The 16890-nt window shown below is 43.4% G+C and overlaps 4 protein-coding genes across 4 annotated transcripts; all 4 read right to left on the bottom strand.

Moving 5' to 3' along the window:
- Positions 1-3017: 3017 nt before the first annotated feature.
- On the bottom strand, positions 3018-5760 carry LOC111256249 (putative disease resistance protein RGA3). Its single transcript, XM_022823955.1, has 2 exons — positions 5326-5760; positions 3018-5191 (listed from the first exon to the last, which is right to left on the bottom strand). The coding sequence occupies exon 2, from the start codon at positions 4714-4716 to the stop codon at positions 3205-3207; it is 1512 nt and encodes a 503-aa protein (XP_022679690.1). The 5' UTR covers positions 4717-5191; positions 5326-5760; the 3' UTR covers positions 3018-3204.
- A 119-nt stretch (positions 5761-5879) lies between these two features.
- Positions 5880-7427, bottom strand: LOC111256250. Its single transcript, XM_022823957.1, has one exon. The coding sequence runs from the start codon at positions 7397-7399 to the stop codon at positions 6029-6031; it is 1371 nt and encodes a 456-aa protein (XP_022679692.1). The 5' UTR covers positions 7400-7427; the 3' UTR covers positions 5880-6028.
- Positions 7428-9239: 1812 nt separating this feature from the next.
- LOC101771297 (putative disease resistance protein At3g14460) lies at positions 9240-10849 on the bottom strand. The gene has a single exon (XM_022823956.1). It carries the CDS (start codon positions 10725-10727, stop codon positions 9270-9272), a length of 1458 nt encoding a protein of 485 aa, XP_022679691.1. The 5' UTR covers positions 10728-10849; the 3' UTR covers positions 9240-9269.
- A 3953-nt stretch (positions 10850-14802) lies between these two features.
- LOC101770903 lies at positions 14803-16407 on the bottom strand. The gene has a single exon (XM_012843501.3). It carries the CDS (start codon positions 16381-16383, stop codon positions 14902-14904), a length of 1482 nt encoding a protein of 493 aa, XP_012698955.1. The 5' UTR covers positions 16384-16407; the 3' UTR covers positions 14803-14901.
- Between the last annotated feature and the right edge of the window lie 483 nt (positions 16408-16890).

Below are 16890 nucleotides of genomic sequence, written 5' to 3'. Positions count from 1 at the left end.
GATGTTTGCGAGACCACCCTTGTTGCTCATGTTTGCGAGGATGAAAGAATCCGTGATCGTTTCTCAGAAATCTTGTTCTTGCGGGACCATGATTTCACAGGTCTTGACGACCTCGCTACAGTTAGAGAAGGATATGCAATGGAATATAAAAATCGTGTGTCAAACTCAAAGAAAGATGGAAGATTGCTAGTTGTCGTTGAGTTAGTTGGCGATCTAAATGAAGATGCATGGAATAGGTTGTATTCTGCTGATACACGGGATGTGCCAAGCGGCACTAAAATCATAGTCACAAGCCGGTCTGACAAGATTATCAAGTTCGGAACAACACGGGCACTAAGTATGAATTATCTATCCCATGAAGCGTACTGATATTTCTTCAAGACGCTCACGTTTGGAAGCACAGATCTCAAGATGCACCCAAGGCTTGCATGCTTGGCCATGGAGATAGCCAGGATGGTAAAAGGATGCTTCATTGGTGGGAACAACTATGCTTGCTTGTTGAGGGACAACTTTGACATCGAGATGTGGTGCAAGATTCTAGCCTTCATGAGAGGGCAAATCAACAAGAATATCAACAACTTTGGTGGGCATCCATTTGATCTTGTAAACCAGAAAAGACCTGCATATCTTGGGAGAATGGTTACACCATTTCAATATGGTGTGCTTCATTGTGTGAATGAATGCTCTAAACAAGAGGAGGTACCAAAGATAAAACTCCAAGATGTCATGTATGGAAGCATGAAGGTTCATGGGAAATTCGAGATGCTAGGATGGAGATCTAGGATACCGCCCTACCATAATTTTGTGAATATTTGTGAGTGTCAAGAGGTAAAAACTACCTCTGCCAAGAGGAAGCGTTCTGTATAAAAGAGTCACAATTAGCTAAACTCTCTATTGCTAAGCTTACATAGAAAGACATGTGAATATGTTTTGATAGGGAGTTACAACATTGTCCACAATCCCTCAGATTGTTGCCAAGATCAAGCAGTAGATGTAACTCTGGGTTGCTGCTGGATTTAAGCAACTGGGTCATTTACAACTGGGAGAGACTACTAGGCCACTCGATTTCTGTAATTGGTTGTTTGATTTCCTCTGTAATTTAGTTTCACCAATTTGTGAGATATTAGTTGATAATAATCACAATGTACTACTAGTGCCATGATGTGCGGGTGACTGCTGCATTTTTTTCCTTTTTTTTTGTTATTGTCAAAGAACATATGTTGCTCAGGATACATGTGAAATTAGTGCTCTCAAGCACCTCTGCACTGTAGCAGTTCAGCTGTATTATATTATCCATCAAGGATTTCTACAGCAACGTTCAGAGCTGTACTTCAAGGACTTCGATATTTGAGATTCGAGACTGATTTCATTTGATTCTTCAGAACACTCTTAACTATAGAGATGATTGTCTTCATTTTGGGAAATACTTCAGTTGGTGGATCAGATAAGGCTGAGAGTTACAGTGTACAGAATCTTCATCGTTTTCCTTTCACTAAGCCTTTCAGATGAAAATGCCGCTAGCGCCCGGACGTCCGATCTAGGTGCTAGCGTCGGACGTAGGCACAACCCTCCAATTGGATGAAGCGTAGCTGTCGGATGAACCAGAAAATTTTCCCACCACAACATTGTTTGCGTGTTGCATGCAACATAGACCACTCAAAATTTTTCACGAGACACAAGTGGCTTTGGGCGTCATCTTCTTCGCGCGCCTCGGGGAGGGGCGAGCTCCAAGTGAGGCCGTGCCCCTAGATCCGCCGCCGGGGGGTGCAGATTTCGCATCTCCTCCAAAGAATAGAATTCCCCCTCCAGATCAACCACTTTGTAGCATCAAGCATAAAAAAACTAGCTTAGTGTTGTAACATCAATAAAAATATGGTGAAACAACTGAAAAAAGTAGTTGCAACATCCATAAAATCCTACTGTAACCTTGAAAATGGCATTGCAATCTCCATCCATCCATAACAAAAATCGGACTCAGTTATGAAACATTCACACAAATCTATTAACAATTCGATTAGCTCTTGAAACATCCGGTAAATCTACTGCAACATCAAGAAAATATTACCGCAATAGATAGATTTGCTCATTGCAACACATACGTATGCAAGAAGGGATGAATGCAACACTCAGCAAACATCCATAACACCTGCAACATCCAAAAACCACTATTGCAACATCATGGGGTACCTAATGCAACATGCTCAACGAGAAGAACTGTTTTCAGATGTAGAATCGAGTGTCATTTGTGCTCCTTCCATGGCCATCAATGAGCACGAACCAAGGCGATGGAAAAGCTCAATGTTGTGCTTGGGGGCCCTGCCCGAGCTAGCGCGAGATCTCCAACGGCTCACCGCCATCTGAGCCGTTAGCCCCGCAGTCAATGGCGGCATCCAGGGCGGGAGGAGCGGCGGCGGCGGCGGGGAGATGGGTTTGCTGCTGCAGGCACCGGGAGAGGGTCCACAGGCGGTGGAGCACGCCCAGGTCGCAGCCGCCGTAGGACGTGCTAATTCTGCTCCGTGGCGCAGCCTCGCAGGAGAGGATTGTGGGTGACATGGAGTGTGTGGAAGAGGAGGAGCTCGTCCATGTTTGACAAACAAGGGAGCAAAGAGCATCAGATGTGCACGGTAGCGAGCGCAAAATGGGATTGAAGGAGCAGCACTCTTGCGCGATGGCTGGCGCTACTGCGTGAGAAGCGGGAACAGTAGTGTGCGTGGCTGCCGGCATTGAAGCAAGAGTAGCACGTAGGTCAACAGACGGCGACCATGGTGGTTTGGTGGTGGATTATCGTTGCATGTTTGGAGAAGAGATAAGGTATGAGAGAAGGGAGAGTAGTAGTACATAGGTATGCTTGGGGCAGTAGTAGATAGATGTGCGGTGGAAGCAATGAGTGGACAGAAATATGCAGTGGAAATTTGTGGAGGATGTGATGCCACGTGCGCGTCCGATTTGTTTCCAGCTCCGGACGGTCGTTCCATAGCATTTAACAAGAAAAGATTCAGTAGATAGATGTGGCCCACGGTAAACTTAACAAAAACTATTGAATCAGTCATTCCATTATCTTAACAAAGGTAGGTAAGGAAGTAGAAAAAAATGCACACTTATAACCTACAATTACACCCTACAGTACAGTACCTACATTTGAGAGAAAAACATGAATCACATTATGATTGATTCACATGTACAGAGTGTTATCCAGTAGTAGAACTAACTCAGATTTTTCCTCTTCCGACCCTCCTTATCCCTGATAACATAGCCCTCAAACTCAAAAATCTCGCAACTATGTATATGTTTGTGATATGGTGGCAAGTGGGATTTCCAAAGTAGTACCTCAAATTTTCCACGAGGCGGAAACTTCATAGAAGCAATATCTGTCATAGTTATGTTGGGAACCTCTTCACCGTCAAGCCCTATCCGATATTGGTTATGAACAACACAATATTGAATAGTTTCAGTTACTCTGCGAAGAAATATACAATCATTTTCCATTCCAAAATCACTTAGGCTTCTTCTAGATAAAATTTCATTTTGCCGCCTGTTCTCGCTGATGCATTCAAGAACCTTCTGCCAATTATGAGCACCAGGAATAGCCTTTAACAGTTTAGCTAAGTTGTTTAAATTTATGAAAGGCCCAGCGAACGGTGTATATATGCCTTGGTCAAAGTACTCATCAAGTATTGTCACTGCTATGGATGCTAACTTTGGTTGCTCTTCAGGGTCTGCACTTCCAAATAGAAGTGCCTTGAAGGAGTACCGATATGCTTCTTGTGACAAAAAGTTCAAGCTAAGAGCTTGCATTGTTCCAAAGTTTATGATATCCTTTGACCGGCTTGTGACTATAATTTTACTGCGGGTTGAAACACTACTTTGATAAGCAGAGTGCAATCTTCTCCATGCACTCTCATCCACAGTCCCAACTAATTCAACAATAACCAGAAATATTTCTTCATTTGAGTGATCATTTTGATATTTGATTCTGCCTTGATCTCTTAAGGAACACTGCCGTTCTTCTCTGAAATCATAATCGTTTAAGAGAATAATACGAAAAAAGTGATTATGCACCCTTTCGTCGCGGCAAACATGCTCAACAAGAGTAGTTTTTCCAACTTTTCCTGGACCAACAATTGGTAGGACGCCAATTTTTCCATCAACAGGAGGTCCTTCATGCAGCAAGAAGTTAATGACCCGTTCCATCTCCACTTGGCGACCAAACATGCAGTTTTCAATAAACAGATATGCGCTATATGGCTGGCGAAACATAGGAGGGTAGTTTCTCAGGAAAATAACAAACTCACTCATACTGGCAATGGCCATCTCTACACATTCAAGCGTATCTTCTATCGTGTTTATGTCAGATTTACTTCTGCAAGAGAAACGAACACGCTTAGCAGGACTGAATTTAGACAAGGATAAGGAGCGGCTCGCACCATGGTCACTGCCCTTCTCTTCTTCTTGGGCTTGCAGTATGAAGGTGTCTAGCATGTAGAAACCTCGGTACATCACTTCTTTTAGCATTTTCAGTTGCTGAAGCATTGCTTCGTTTGTGATGCGCCTCACCTCTGCCTCCTCGACAGTGACACGAACACGCATAAGCATCCATTGCAACCTCTCTCTGTTCTTCCCCTTCGATGATGCTGCAGGCTTCAAGTATCTGTCAATCAAGAAGGAGATTGATCTAGTAACAAGTTCACCCATGACGACGGAGATGATCGTCTCCATTTTGGGAAATAACACGGTTGCAAGGTGGTTTGGGGATCAAACAAAGCTGAGAGGAGTTATATAATGTAGTCTCTCCCTTTCAGGTGGTGCATGGTCTTCATTCTTTTGTTTGACTAAGCCTTTCACACGTGTTGGAAATATCTTGGAAGACGGGCAAAAGATTTTGCGAACGTGTTCCACATCAACCTTTGTAAGACAAAAACAGTGTTTCGTCTAATACCATGATGATCACGAAGGCCTGGTTGTTCTGATTGGCTTTTCCTTACTGCCAGTACCACGCCTCAGCTCTTGACTTTGGAGCCTATGCTTAGTGAGCCATCACCATCATTAGTTCCTTAGTTTCCTCCCTTTTTCTGGTTTTAATCAAATTGATGAGAGACTTGATCAAACACGACTTCTGTTTTCACATGATGAAAAGCCCATTTCCCTACCTTCTCCATTGCAGTACCAACTCATATGGAGTCCAGCTTCCAGCCTGCAACGTGGAAAAGCTGCTGTCAGCTACTTCAGGAGAACTTGTCAAACTCACAATGACCATTACCTTCATGATCATTAATTAGTCAACATTTGAGAGTCATTTTTCCAACTTCGAGAGTCAAGAGGTGTTACCTTTCTCAGCTGGTAGGTGACTTAGACCACTGGAGTTGACTTGACTGACCCAGTATCCTTTCTGTCCTCCTCTCGTCCACCTGCTGGTATTTTCCTGAAAAAGAAAGAGTGTCCCCAAATGGAGATTTTCTTTTCTTTCTGCAGTCCTGACTTATTACAGACAAACGGCACCAGACGCGGAGGATCGCCTCCACAATATATGGTCTTTCTCCAAAGAGAAGGACAAAGGTTAGGACGTCAGGTCATCAATTTCTCTGAAGAGTAAAACACGTAGAGTCTGTTTGGATATAGATATTGGAGGGCTCAAAGCAGACTCATATTGGAAATGTGTTACAATACCAAATCTGTTGTTTGGATGTGGATGAAATTGCCACTTGGAATCGAACGAGGTGACAAATACCAATTCATGTTTGGATGTGTATGCTGTGAGTTGGTGGAGTGGAGCTACAAAAAGGTGGAGTTCATCGAGTGGAGCTGTTTTTTTTTCGGAGTGGAGCAATCCCAAACAGGCTCTCATTATACCATGGAAATCCATGCCTCAACACAAGGTAATATTCTGCTAACAGTAAACAAACTTTATACATGATAAGGTAGTACTAGAGCATGACAATGTTGTAACTCCCTATCAAAACATATTCACATATGTTCCTATCAAAGCATATTCACATATCTTTCTATGTAAGCTTAGCAATAGAGAGTTTAGCTAATTGTGACTCTTTTGTACAGAACGCTTCCTCTTGCTAGAGGTAGTTTTTACCTCTTGAATCTCACAAATATCCACAAAACTATGGTAGGGCGGTATCCTAGACCTCCATCCTAGGATCTCGACTTTCCCTTGAGCCTTAATGCTTCCATACAAGACATCTTGGAGTTTTATCTTTGGTAGATCCTCTTGTTTAGAGTATTCATTCTCATAATGAAGCACAATGTATTGAGAAGGTGTAACCATTCTCCCAAGATATGCAGGTCTTTTCTGGTTTACAAGATCAAATGGATGCCCACCAAAGTTGGAGGTGTTCTCGTTGATTTGCCCTCTCAAGAAGGTCAAAACCTTGCACCACATCTCGATGTCAAAGTTGTCCCTCAACAAACAAGCATAGATGTTCCCACCAATGAAGCATCCTTTTACCATCCTGGCTATCTCCATGGCCAAGCATGCAAGCCTTGGGTGCATCTTGGGATCTGTGCTTCCAAACGTGAGCGTCTTGAAGAAATACCAGTACGCTTCATGGGATAGATAATTCATACTTAGTGCCCGTGTTGTTCCAAACTTGATAATCTTGTTAGACTGGCTTGTGACTATGATTTTAGTGCCGCTTGGCACATCCCGTGTATCAGCAGAATACAACCTATTCCATGCATCTTCATTTAGATCGCCAACTAACTCAACAACAACTAGCAATCTTCCATCTTTGTTTGAGTTTGACACACAGTTTTTATATTCCATTGCATATCCTTCTCTAACTGTAGCGAGGTCGTCAAGACCTGTGAAATCATGGTCCCGCAAGAACAAGATTTCTGAGAAACGATCACGGATTCTTTCATCCTCGCAAACATGAGCAACAAGGGTGGTCTTGCCGACTTTACCGGGACCAACAATCGGCAGGATCTCCAGTTCTTTAGAACCATGAGGTTGTGTGTGCAAGAGGAAGTTTATGACAAATTCAGTTTCCATCTGACGGCCAAACATGCAGTTGCCCAGAACGAGATGCATGCTATAAGGTTGGCGGTACAGGCGAGGATAGCTTGCCAAGAACACGACTAGCTCTTGCGCATCAAGGATCATGGAGCTTAAATCATCAAGAGACTTGTTTAGCTGTCTCAAAATCTGTGGGTTTTTTCTGGACGAACACAAACCTTGTAGAGAATTTATTTTGGATAGAGACAAAGAGTGAGTCAAAAGATGACCTTTAGCCTCCTCTTTGATGTGAACTTGGTATCTGAAGGTGTCGAGGGTGTAACAGCCTCGGTACATGGCGTCTCTGATCATATCCAGCTGCTGGAGAACAGATTGGTTTGTGATCTGGCGTCCCATGGCCTCATCAATGATGACCTGTGCCCGGAGTAGGATCATATGGAGGCGATCCTCCACGTCCAGTGCCTTGGGCTTGAGGTTTTTTTGATGAAGAAGTTTATTGATCTAGTTGTCAGCTCGCCCAGAACTGCAGAAAGGAGAATGTCCATTTGGGGACTCTCTCTGGAAGAGAAATCCAAGAGGTGGATGTGAGAATGAACAACGCTTCTGGAATGGCACGAACTTCTTTCTGCAGTTATACTAAAGCTTTGACCTTCCGAACTTCTTTTGTCTTCGCCTTGTTGTTCTGATTGGCTTTTCCTCTCCCACGTGGTCAAGACATACTGCCAGTACCACCTCAGCTCTTGACTCTGGAGCCCATGCTTAGTGAGCCATCACCATCATTAGTTCCTTAGTTTCCTCCCTTTTTCCGATCTTGATCAAATTGAGGAGAGACTTGATCAAACACAACCTCAGTTTTTACATGATGAAAAGCCCATTTTCCTCCCTTCTCCATTGCAGTACCAACTCATGTGGAGTCCAGCTTCAAAAGATGTGGACCATAGCTGCAAAAGCTTTACTAGTCTTCTACAGACAGCTGTGTGGCAGGCTTAGTCAAAGAAAAACGAAGACCATCCACCACGACAGAAGGAGAGGGGCTCTACATTATATAACTCCTCTGAGTCAATTTTTGACCCATTACACCATCTTGTAATAGTAGTATTTTCCATTCTCAAAAATTAAATATGGTAGTATGATGAAAAGTGCATATTTGGTCACTGAAGAACTATGACATGATGAATACAAGCAACAGTTTCTTCTTGACTCTGAGAGCAAACCAAGTAGCTACACTGCTATAATACAGAGGTACTTGAGATCTCCAAGGTATCAGTCTCCATTCCAAGCCTTGCAGACAGGATTTATTGGAACAATTTCTTTGGCAGGTACGAAAAAAAATGAAGCAGTCATCAGTGCATTCCTAAACGAATTTATGTTATTTTCAGCTATCATATCGCAAATCAGAGTAATCGGATCGACTACAAAGAATCAATTCTGAGTCAATGGCAACAAAATTGCAGAGCCAAGCTTCAGATTGGATTTCAGAACAGGGGCAAAAAGGAGTTCAGAGTATGGACGAATACCTGGAGGCAGAGATGTGCAGGCAGGGCGCAGCCTGTTGTTGCGGTGCGACGGCGAGCAGAGCTGCCCGCCCATGGCCCACGGTGGCCCAGAGCTCCCTCGCCGTCTCAAGCCAGCCGCCGCGGAGGAGCTAGGGCCTCGAGCGGCCCGAGCGCTAGGCCGGAGACAGCAGAAGGGGCGTGAATCCGAGGGGGGAGAGCCCCCTGGTTTGGCTCTGCCTCCCCCCTTGTCGGTTCCTTCTCCGGCCGTCGCACCGGCGCCACCGCCGGCTTCTGTCCCGGCCGGAAGCGCGGACCCCACCCCACTCATCGCCTAGCTCAGACTATAGCAGCAGAGAGACTGAGAGAGAGAGAGAGAGAGAGTTCGTTTTGCACCAGCACTCTGTAGTTTTTGTTGGGCAACCGGACATGGTGAATTGAGGACCTGAACCGGCCGCCGGACAGGGTGTTGAGAGTGTTGAGAGGAAGACGAAGGGGACTGACAAGGGAAAGCGAAATTTCCGTCTCTGCCATCCTGTAGATGGCTTGTCTCTTGCAGAGGCGATATCCTGCAGGTTCTGCTGCAAAGGAGGCCATGGTGCCCAAAGCAACGGTGTGTGTTCAGTCTCCTGTAAAATCTTGGCATTGTATACTATATGGACAATTCAATTTCCTCCTGACAAACTTGAAATGACAAACTGTTCGATGTACACAGGCTAGTAGGCTACCACATGTTCGATAATCGACACCGTCAATCATACATTAAGTCAGAAGAGAAGGGCAGAGATCAAACTCAATGATGCACTAGTACTTTACACACGCTTCCTCTTGGCACCTGTAACTTTTAGCTCTCGGATCTCGCAAGTATTGGAATAGCTATAGTAGGGCGGTATGCGAGACCTCCACACTAGGACATCAAATTTTCCGCGAGGCTTAACGCTTCCATATAGCACATCTAGGATTTTGATCTCTGGAACCTCCTCCTGTGAAGGGTGCTGGTGCAGATGATAAAGCACCAAGTCTTCAGAAGGTGCAGCCATCCTCCGAAGATGAGCGGGTCTATTCTGGTTCATGACTTCAAATGGATGCCCACCAAATCTGGAGACATGCTTCTGCATGAGCCCTCTCAAGAATGCCAGAACCTTACACCAAAAGCGGATGTCAAAGTTGTCCCTCAGCATACAAGAGGTCATGTTTGCACCGATGAGGCATCCGTTCAACATCCTGGCTATCTCCATGGCCAGGTGTGCAAACCTCGGGTGCATCTCGGGATCTGTGCTTCCAAATGTGAGGGTCTTGAAGAAACACCAGTATGCTTCACATGACAGATACTTCATCCTTAGTGCCTGTGTTGTTCCAAGCTTCGTAATCTTGTCGGACCGGCTTGTGACTATGATCTTACTACCGCTTGGCACATGCTGCATAGCAGAGTACAATCTGTTCCAGGCGTCTTTGTTGAGGTCACCAACTAACTCAACAACAACCAGTAATCTTCTATCTCCGTTCAAGTTTACATGGTTTTGATATTCCATTGCATGTCGTCCTTCTCTTAACGCAGCGAGATCATCACCTGTGAAATCATGGCCGTGTAAGAACAGGATTTCTGAGAAGTGATCGCGGATTCTTTCATCCTCGCAAACATGAGCAACAAGGGTGCTCTTGCCCACTAAACAAGGACCAACAATTGGCAGGACCTCCAATTCTTTAGAACCATCACGCTGTGTGTGCAAGAGGAAGTTGATGACAAGTTCTGACTCCATCTGGCGGCCAAACATGCAGTTGCCCAGCAGGAAATGCATGCTGTAAGGTTGGCGGTACCGGCGAGGATAGCTCAGCAAGATCACAACCAACTCTTTCACATCAAGGATCATAAAACTCAAATTGTCAAGGGCCTCTTGCAATTTTTCTAAGAGCAGCGTCTTTCTATTGAAAGAACCAATTCCTTTCAGAGAACTTAGTTTAGAGGGAGACAGAGAATGACTCACAACGTGATCTTTGGCATCCTCCACACCATGATATTGGTATCTGAAGGTGTCAAGCATGTAACATCCCTGGTGCATGGCATTTCTCAGCATGTCCAGCTGCTGGAGCATAGCTTGGTTTGTGATGTTCCGTCCTGTGGCCTCATTGACGATTACCTGAGCCCTGAGGAGAGCCCTTTTCAGTCTGTCCTCGACCTCCAGCACCTTCGGCTTGGAGCTTCTGCTGATGAAGAAATTTATGGATCTAGAGGCCAGCTCACCCAGGACAGCAGAAAGAAAACTCTCCATTAGGGATCTCTCCTCAGGAAGATAACCCCAGCAGGTGGTTGTGTGAATGAAAAGGAGCTTTGGAGCAACAACATGAGATGTCTCTAACTTAAGACTCCAAGGAGATCAAGGTCGGTCCAATACAGTAGTCCATGCACGAGATTGTTTCATCTTTGACCCTTGGCACTCCTTTTTCCTTAGCCTGCTTCACATTCCCTATCCATCATTGTCAATCAATAGCACTACCAGCTGAGAAAGGTACAGATCTTGACCCAGAGGCCGGAGCCATCACCAACTACTGCAAAGCTGCCCTGAAACATGTGGTTTCAAATTTAAGGAGAGACTTTGTCAAACAAACTATGCATGTATGCCTTGACATAATGAAATATAATGCACACCCTGGTCATCGTTTCTTCATTGTAGTACCTTCCTGTAGGAGTGCAGTGTTCAGAAGGAACTTACCACAACCACCATGTCATGTATGCCACAGCATTCAAATACTTCAGAAGGAATTTAGTTTCAACCGAGAAGAAGAATGACTCACAACCTGATCTTTGGCATCTTCCTCATCGTGATATTGGTATCTGAAGGCGTCAAGTTTGTAACAGCCTTGGTACATGGCATCTCTCAGCATGTCCAGCTGCTGGAGCATAGCTTGGTTTGTGATGTTCCGTCCTGTGGCCTCGTTGACGATTACCTGAGCCATGAGGAGAGCCCTTTTCAGTGTGTCCTCGACCTCCATCACCTTCGGCTTGGAGCTTCTGCTGATGAAGAAATTTATGGATCTAGAGGCCAGCTCACCCAGGACAGCAGAAAGAAAACTCTCCATTAGGGATCTAATTTCCTCGAGAAGATAACCCAGCAGGTGGTGCAGGGAATGAAAAGGAGCTTTGGAGGAACAACATGAGATGTCTATTACTTAAGACTCTAAGGGATGTTTCATATCTGACCCTTGGAACTTCTTTTTCCGTAGACTGATTCACATTTCCTATCTATCATTGTCAAGCAATAGCACTACGCCACTACCAGCTGAGAAAGGTACAGATCCTCACCCAGAGGTCACAGGAATCACCAACTACTGCAAAGCTGCCCTGAAACATGGGGTTCTCTGTACCTCCATGAATTCCTTATCACCCCCCCCCCCCCCCCCAGTTTTCTAGTCTTGTTCAAATTTAAGGAGAGACTCTGTCAAACAAATTATTCATGTATCCCTTCACATAATGAAATGCACACCCTGGTCATCGTTTATCCGTTGTAGTACCTTCCTGCACGAGTGCAGTGTTCAAAATGGAGATGCCACAGCAGTCAACTACTTCCGAAGAAACTTACCAACATACCATATTTTGATCAACAAGTGCTCAAAAGTCAAAAGTTGCTATGCGTGTTCCGACTACTGTATCTTTTCCCCTCATCATTCTAAACAGGCCGAGCCATTATCTTTGGCGTTGCTGCCTGAAGAGTCGGCGCCTCCTCCTCCTCCTCTACCCCTTCCACCCCGCCGCCCCCTCCTCCTCCGCCCTCCCCGCCGCCCCCTCCTCCTTCACCCTCCGCCCCGCCGCTCTCCACTCCTCCGCCACAGATATGCTCCTCCGCCACTCCACTCCCCACCACTACTCCTCACCTTGCCCCACCGCTGCTCCTCACCACCGGTGAGGCAGAGGGGGGAGGGGAGGGGAGGCAAGGAAGGGGGCGGCCGACACAAGGAGGAAGAGGAAGGATCAAGAGAGATATAGGGAGAGAGGAGACAGAAGGGGGAGGCGGAGAGGATAGAGATAGGGAAGACAGATGGGAAAGGAAGGATAAAGGGAGGGCCGGGGTGCAAAAAGTTCTAAGTTTTACGATCGATGTGTCGGGAAGCCCTCCAGTACTTGTTAGAGGCTCCAACCGGTACTAGAGGTAGAGGGTGACACCTGGTGCCGGATGGAGCCCCCATCCCGTACCAGAGGGCCTCCGGGGACTCCCAAAATTGTATCCGGTACTAAAGTTAACATTAGTACCGGGTCCAAATGTGATCGGTACAAATGCTAGGGATGAGAGGTCAAATTTCAAGTAGTGCAGATTGCTTGAATGCAGCTTGGACTTGTTCAGCGTGCCCCTGCTGAACAGCGGAGGATCACCGGCAATGGTGAATATGACAGATAAGCCAACACAGGGCACGCTGCGGCAGCTGCACTGACGAATCACCGATCTTGAACCTCTGCTCACAGAATGGTATGAAGGGCTTAATTGAAAACATAAAGGAAACAAAATATCAACGCCCTGATGCCCATATTATCGGGCTGGTAAGTTATACTATATTCCTGGAGTAACACAATGACAAGCGATTCATCATATCATGAAGAATATATGCCTCAGCATCATGCATTATTCTGTTAAATGTTAATAGCTAGTAAACACTTTGCACATCTTACTATTACTAATTGAAGGCTCCTTTTGAAGCCTTCAAGTGAAGCCACCTAGGTGGACACTCTAGAAAAAGAAAGAAATCCTAGAAATTCTCACAAAAAAGCAAAATATCCGACCATCGATCGATAGATTCAAATCATCATAGCCATTAAATCTATCATGTTTTCTAAAAAATTACCCACCTATACCATTATGAAAATAGCATAAAGTAACCCCCTAAATCTATATATAAATTACCCACCTCTGCCATTATATAAAATAAACTAAAGTAACCCCCTAATCTTCATCAAAATTACCCACTTATACCATTATAAACAATATTTAAAATAATCCCCTAATTTGCAACCAAATTGCCCACCGCTATTTTAAAGTAACCTGTTAAATTTGCATCTATATTACCCACACATGCCATTATTAAAAATAACATGATAACCCTACGTTTGAATCAAATAACCTTAACTAAAATATACATCAATATATGATTCTAAATCGTCTATATCTTGCACTATTGGTATATGATATAATAATTAAGGTCTATACACATAATGTGTCACCATTTATAAAGATATAGAGGAAGTGATGAGAATATAGATTTCTATGTTAAAATTGTATCACAAACTTAGGATTCATTAAACAAATTCAAGCGAATACCTGTGATACAAAGTGAAAAGTTAAAGATTATAAATGTGGATGAAACTATTATAAAGTAATTACTAACTAAAATCTATCACAATTGGATGAAGATAATAAGTATATATCTATTGTGTTTGAATATTTAACAAACGAGAGGTAGCTTATGGTAATATTTTTTAGCAATGTAGTCCCATTTTTTTCCATTGGAGACTCCGCATTAGTTCCCATGAGACAAGCTAGAAAAAAAGAGACAAATTCTCATAAAAATCAAAAACATCAAACACCAATCATGTAAACTCTAATAATCATAGCCATTGATCTATTATATTTTCTAAAAAGTTACCCACCACTATTATTGTGAAAATATTCAAAAATGAGCTCTAAACCTATATCTAAATTACCGAGCTCAACTATTATAAAAAATAATCTAAAGTAATCCCATAATCTTCATCCAATTTACTAATACATATCATTATAAAGCATAATTAAAATGTCATTCTAAAATTTTATCTATATTACCCATGTAAGTTTTTATTAAAAATAACCTAAATTAAACATCTAAATCTTAATCTAATTATCTTCATGTGCATCATACATAAATGTCAAAAATAAACTAATATATGATTCTAAATTACCTATTTATGTCATTATTAATATAAAAATACTAAGTTAAAGTATATTCACATGTTGAGTGTCACCATTTAGACCATTTATAAATATATGTGAGGAATCGATGAAAAATATTGATTTGTATGCTAAACATTATGTATGGAGGATTGGAGGTGCGATATAAAATGGAAAAAGTATGAATATGGATGAAAAGGTGCAAAGAGTAATTATTAATTAAAAATCAATCACAATTGGACAAAGATAGGTACATATCTATATAAGTATTATGTCGACATATTGAAAAAATTAAGAGAGTAGTAGGTAATCAATTTTGATTATTAGCTAGGAGTTTAATTTCTAAATAATTTTCAAATACAATAGCTTCTAAAAAATTAACCCGTGCGGGAGCACGGGTTGATGGACTAGTGAAAAACTAAAGGTAGTTGAAGTACGGTTACACAATGTTGCAACCTGTGACATTACTATTATGCTGTAACTTGTGACACCCTACCAAAACATACAAAGATATTCCTGACAATGCATCTAATTAACAAAGAGTCTTTCCATTTTCTATGGAACGTTTCCTCTTGGCAGGTCTACGTTTTAACTCTCGCACCTCACAAGTAACATAATATCTATAGTAGGGCGGTATTGGAGAAATCCATGCAAGGAGCTCCAATTTCCCAAGAGCCGTAACACTTCCGTACATCACATCTTCTAATCTTATCTTTGGAAAATCCTCTTGTGAAGAGATTTGATGCTCACAATAAAATATAAGATCTTCAAAAGGTGTAGCCAATCTTCCAAGATGGACAGGTTTATTCTGGTTAATCAGATGAGATGGATGAACACCGAATTTGGACACATGCTTCTCTACGAGCCCTCTCCAGAAGGCTAGAACCTTGCACCAAAAGTGGATGTCAAAATTGTCCCTTAGCAGACGAGCGACCATGTTCGCAGCAATGATGCCTCTGTCCAACATATTGGCTATCTCCATCGCCACATGCACAAACCTCGGGTGCATCCTGGGATCTATGCTTCCAAATGTAACTGTCTTGAAGAAATACCAGAACGCTTCACCGGACAGATGCTTCAAATTTAGAGCATGTGTTGTTGCAAACTTCGTGATCTTGGCAGATCGGCTTGCAATTATGATTTTACTGGTGCTTGGAATTCGCTGTTTACAAGAAGAATATAACACATTCCATGCATCTTCATTAAGATCACCAACTAAGTCAACAACAACTAGCCATCCCCTATCTTTATTCGAGTTCGATGTGCGATTTTGTTGTCTTGTTGCACATCCTCTGAATATAGAGAGGTTATCATCTGTAAAATCATGGTCGCGCAAGAACAAGATTTCTGAGAAATGATCACGAACCCTTTCATTCTTGCAAACATGAGCAACAAGGGTGCTCTTGCCAACTTTGCCAGGGCCAACAATTGGCAGGACGTCCAGTTCTTCAGAACCATGACGCTGTGTGTGCAACAGGAAGTTGATCACAAGTTCAGATTCCATCTGGCGGCCAAACATGCAGTTGCTCAGCTGGAGATGCATGCTATAAGGCTGGCAGTTCAGGCGAGGATAGCTCAGCAGGATCACAACCAACTCTTTCACATCAAGGACCATAGAACTCAAATTCTCAAGGGCCTCTTGCAATTGTTCTAAGAGCAGCGTCTTTCTATTGGAAGAACCAATTCCTTTCAGAGAACTTACTTTAGAGAGAGATAGAGAATGACTCACAACCTGATCTTTGGCGTCCTCCACACCATGATATTGGTATCTGAAGGTGTCTAGCATGTAACAGCCCTGGTGCATGGCATTCCTCAGCATGTCCAGCTGTTGGAGCATAGCTTGGTTTGTGATGTGCCGTCCTGTGGCCTCGTCGATGATTACCTGAGCCCTGAGGAGAGCCCTTTTCAGTCTGTCCTCGACCTCCAGCACCTTCGGCTTGGAGCTTCTGCTGATGAAGAAATTTATGAATCTAGAGGCCAGCTCACCCAGGACAGCAGAAAGAAAACTCTCCATTAGGGATCTCTCCTCAGGAAGATAACCCAGCAGGCGGTGGAGAGAACGAAAGGGAGCTTTGGAGCAACAACATGAGATGTCTATTACTTAAGACTCTGAGGGATCAGGGAGTTATTAAATGCAAGTGAGAGCGAGCGAGAGAGTGATTACTAGTTCAAGTTCAAGACATGCAGAAGATCGGTCCAATACAATAGTCCATGCACGGGTTGTTTCATCTCTGACTCTTGGAACTTCTTTTTCCATAGACTGATTCACATTTCCTATCTATCATTGTCAAGCAATAGCACTACCAGCTGAGAAAGGTACGGATCTTGACCCAGAGGCCACAGGCATCACCAACTACTGCATAGCTACCCTGAAACATGTGGTTCGTAATCTCCATGAATTCCTTGTTCCCCCCTTTTCTAGTCTTGTTCAAATTTAAGGAGAGACTTTGTCAAACAAACTATTCATGTATGCCTTCACATAATGAAATGCACACCCTGGTCATCGTTTCTTCATTGTAGA

Source organism: Setaria italica, chromosome II, assembly GCF_000263155.2.
Source record: "Setaria italica strain Yugu1 chromosome II, Setaria_italica_v2.0, whole genome shotgun sequence".
Classification (NCBI taxonomy): domain Eukaryota; kingdom Viridiplantae; phylum Streptophyta; class Magnoliopsida; order Poales; family Poaceae; genus Setaria; species Setaria italica.
This window is presented reverse-complemented; position numbering and strand designations above follow the sequence as displayed.

Coding starts and splice junctions, on each gene's coding strand:
- LOC111256250 (XM_022823957.1), bottom strand. CDS start 7,399: ATGATCCTACTCCGGGCACAGGTCATCATTGATGAGGCCATGGGACGC.
- LOC101770903 (XM_012843501.3), bottom strand. CDS start 16,383: ATGGAGAGTTTTCTTTCTGCTGTCCTGGGTGAGCTGGCCTCTAGATTC.
- LOC111256249 (XM_022823955.1), bottom strand. CDS start 4,716: ATGGAGACGATCATCTCCGTCGTCATGGGTGAACTTGTTACTAGATCA.
- LOC101771297 (XM_022823956.1), bottom strand. CDS start 10,727: ATGGAGAGTTTTCTTTCTGCTGTCCTGGGTGAGCTGGCCTCTAGATCC.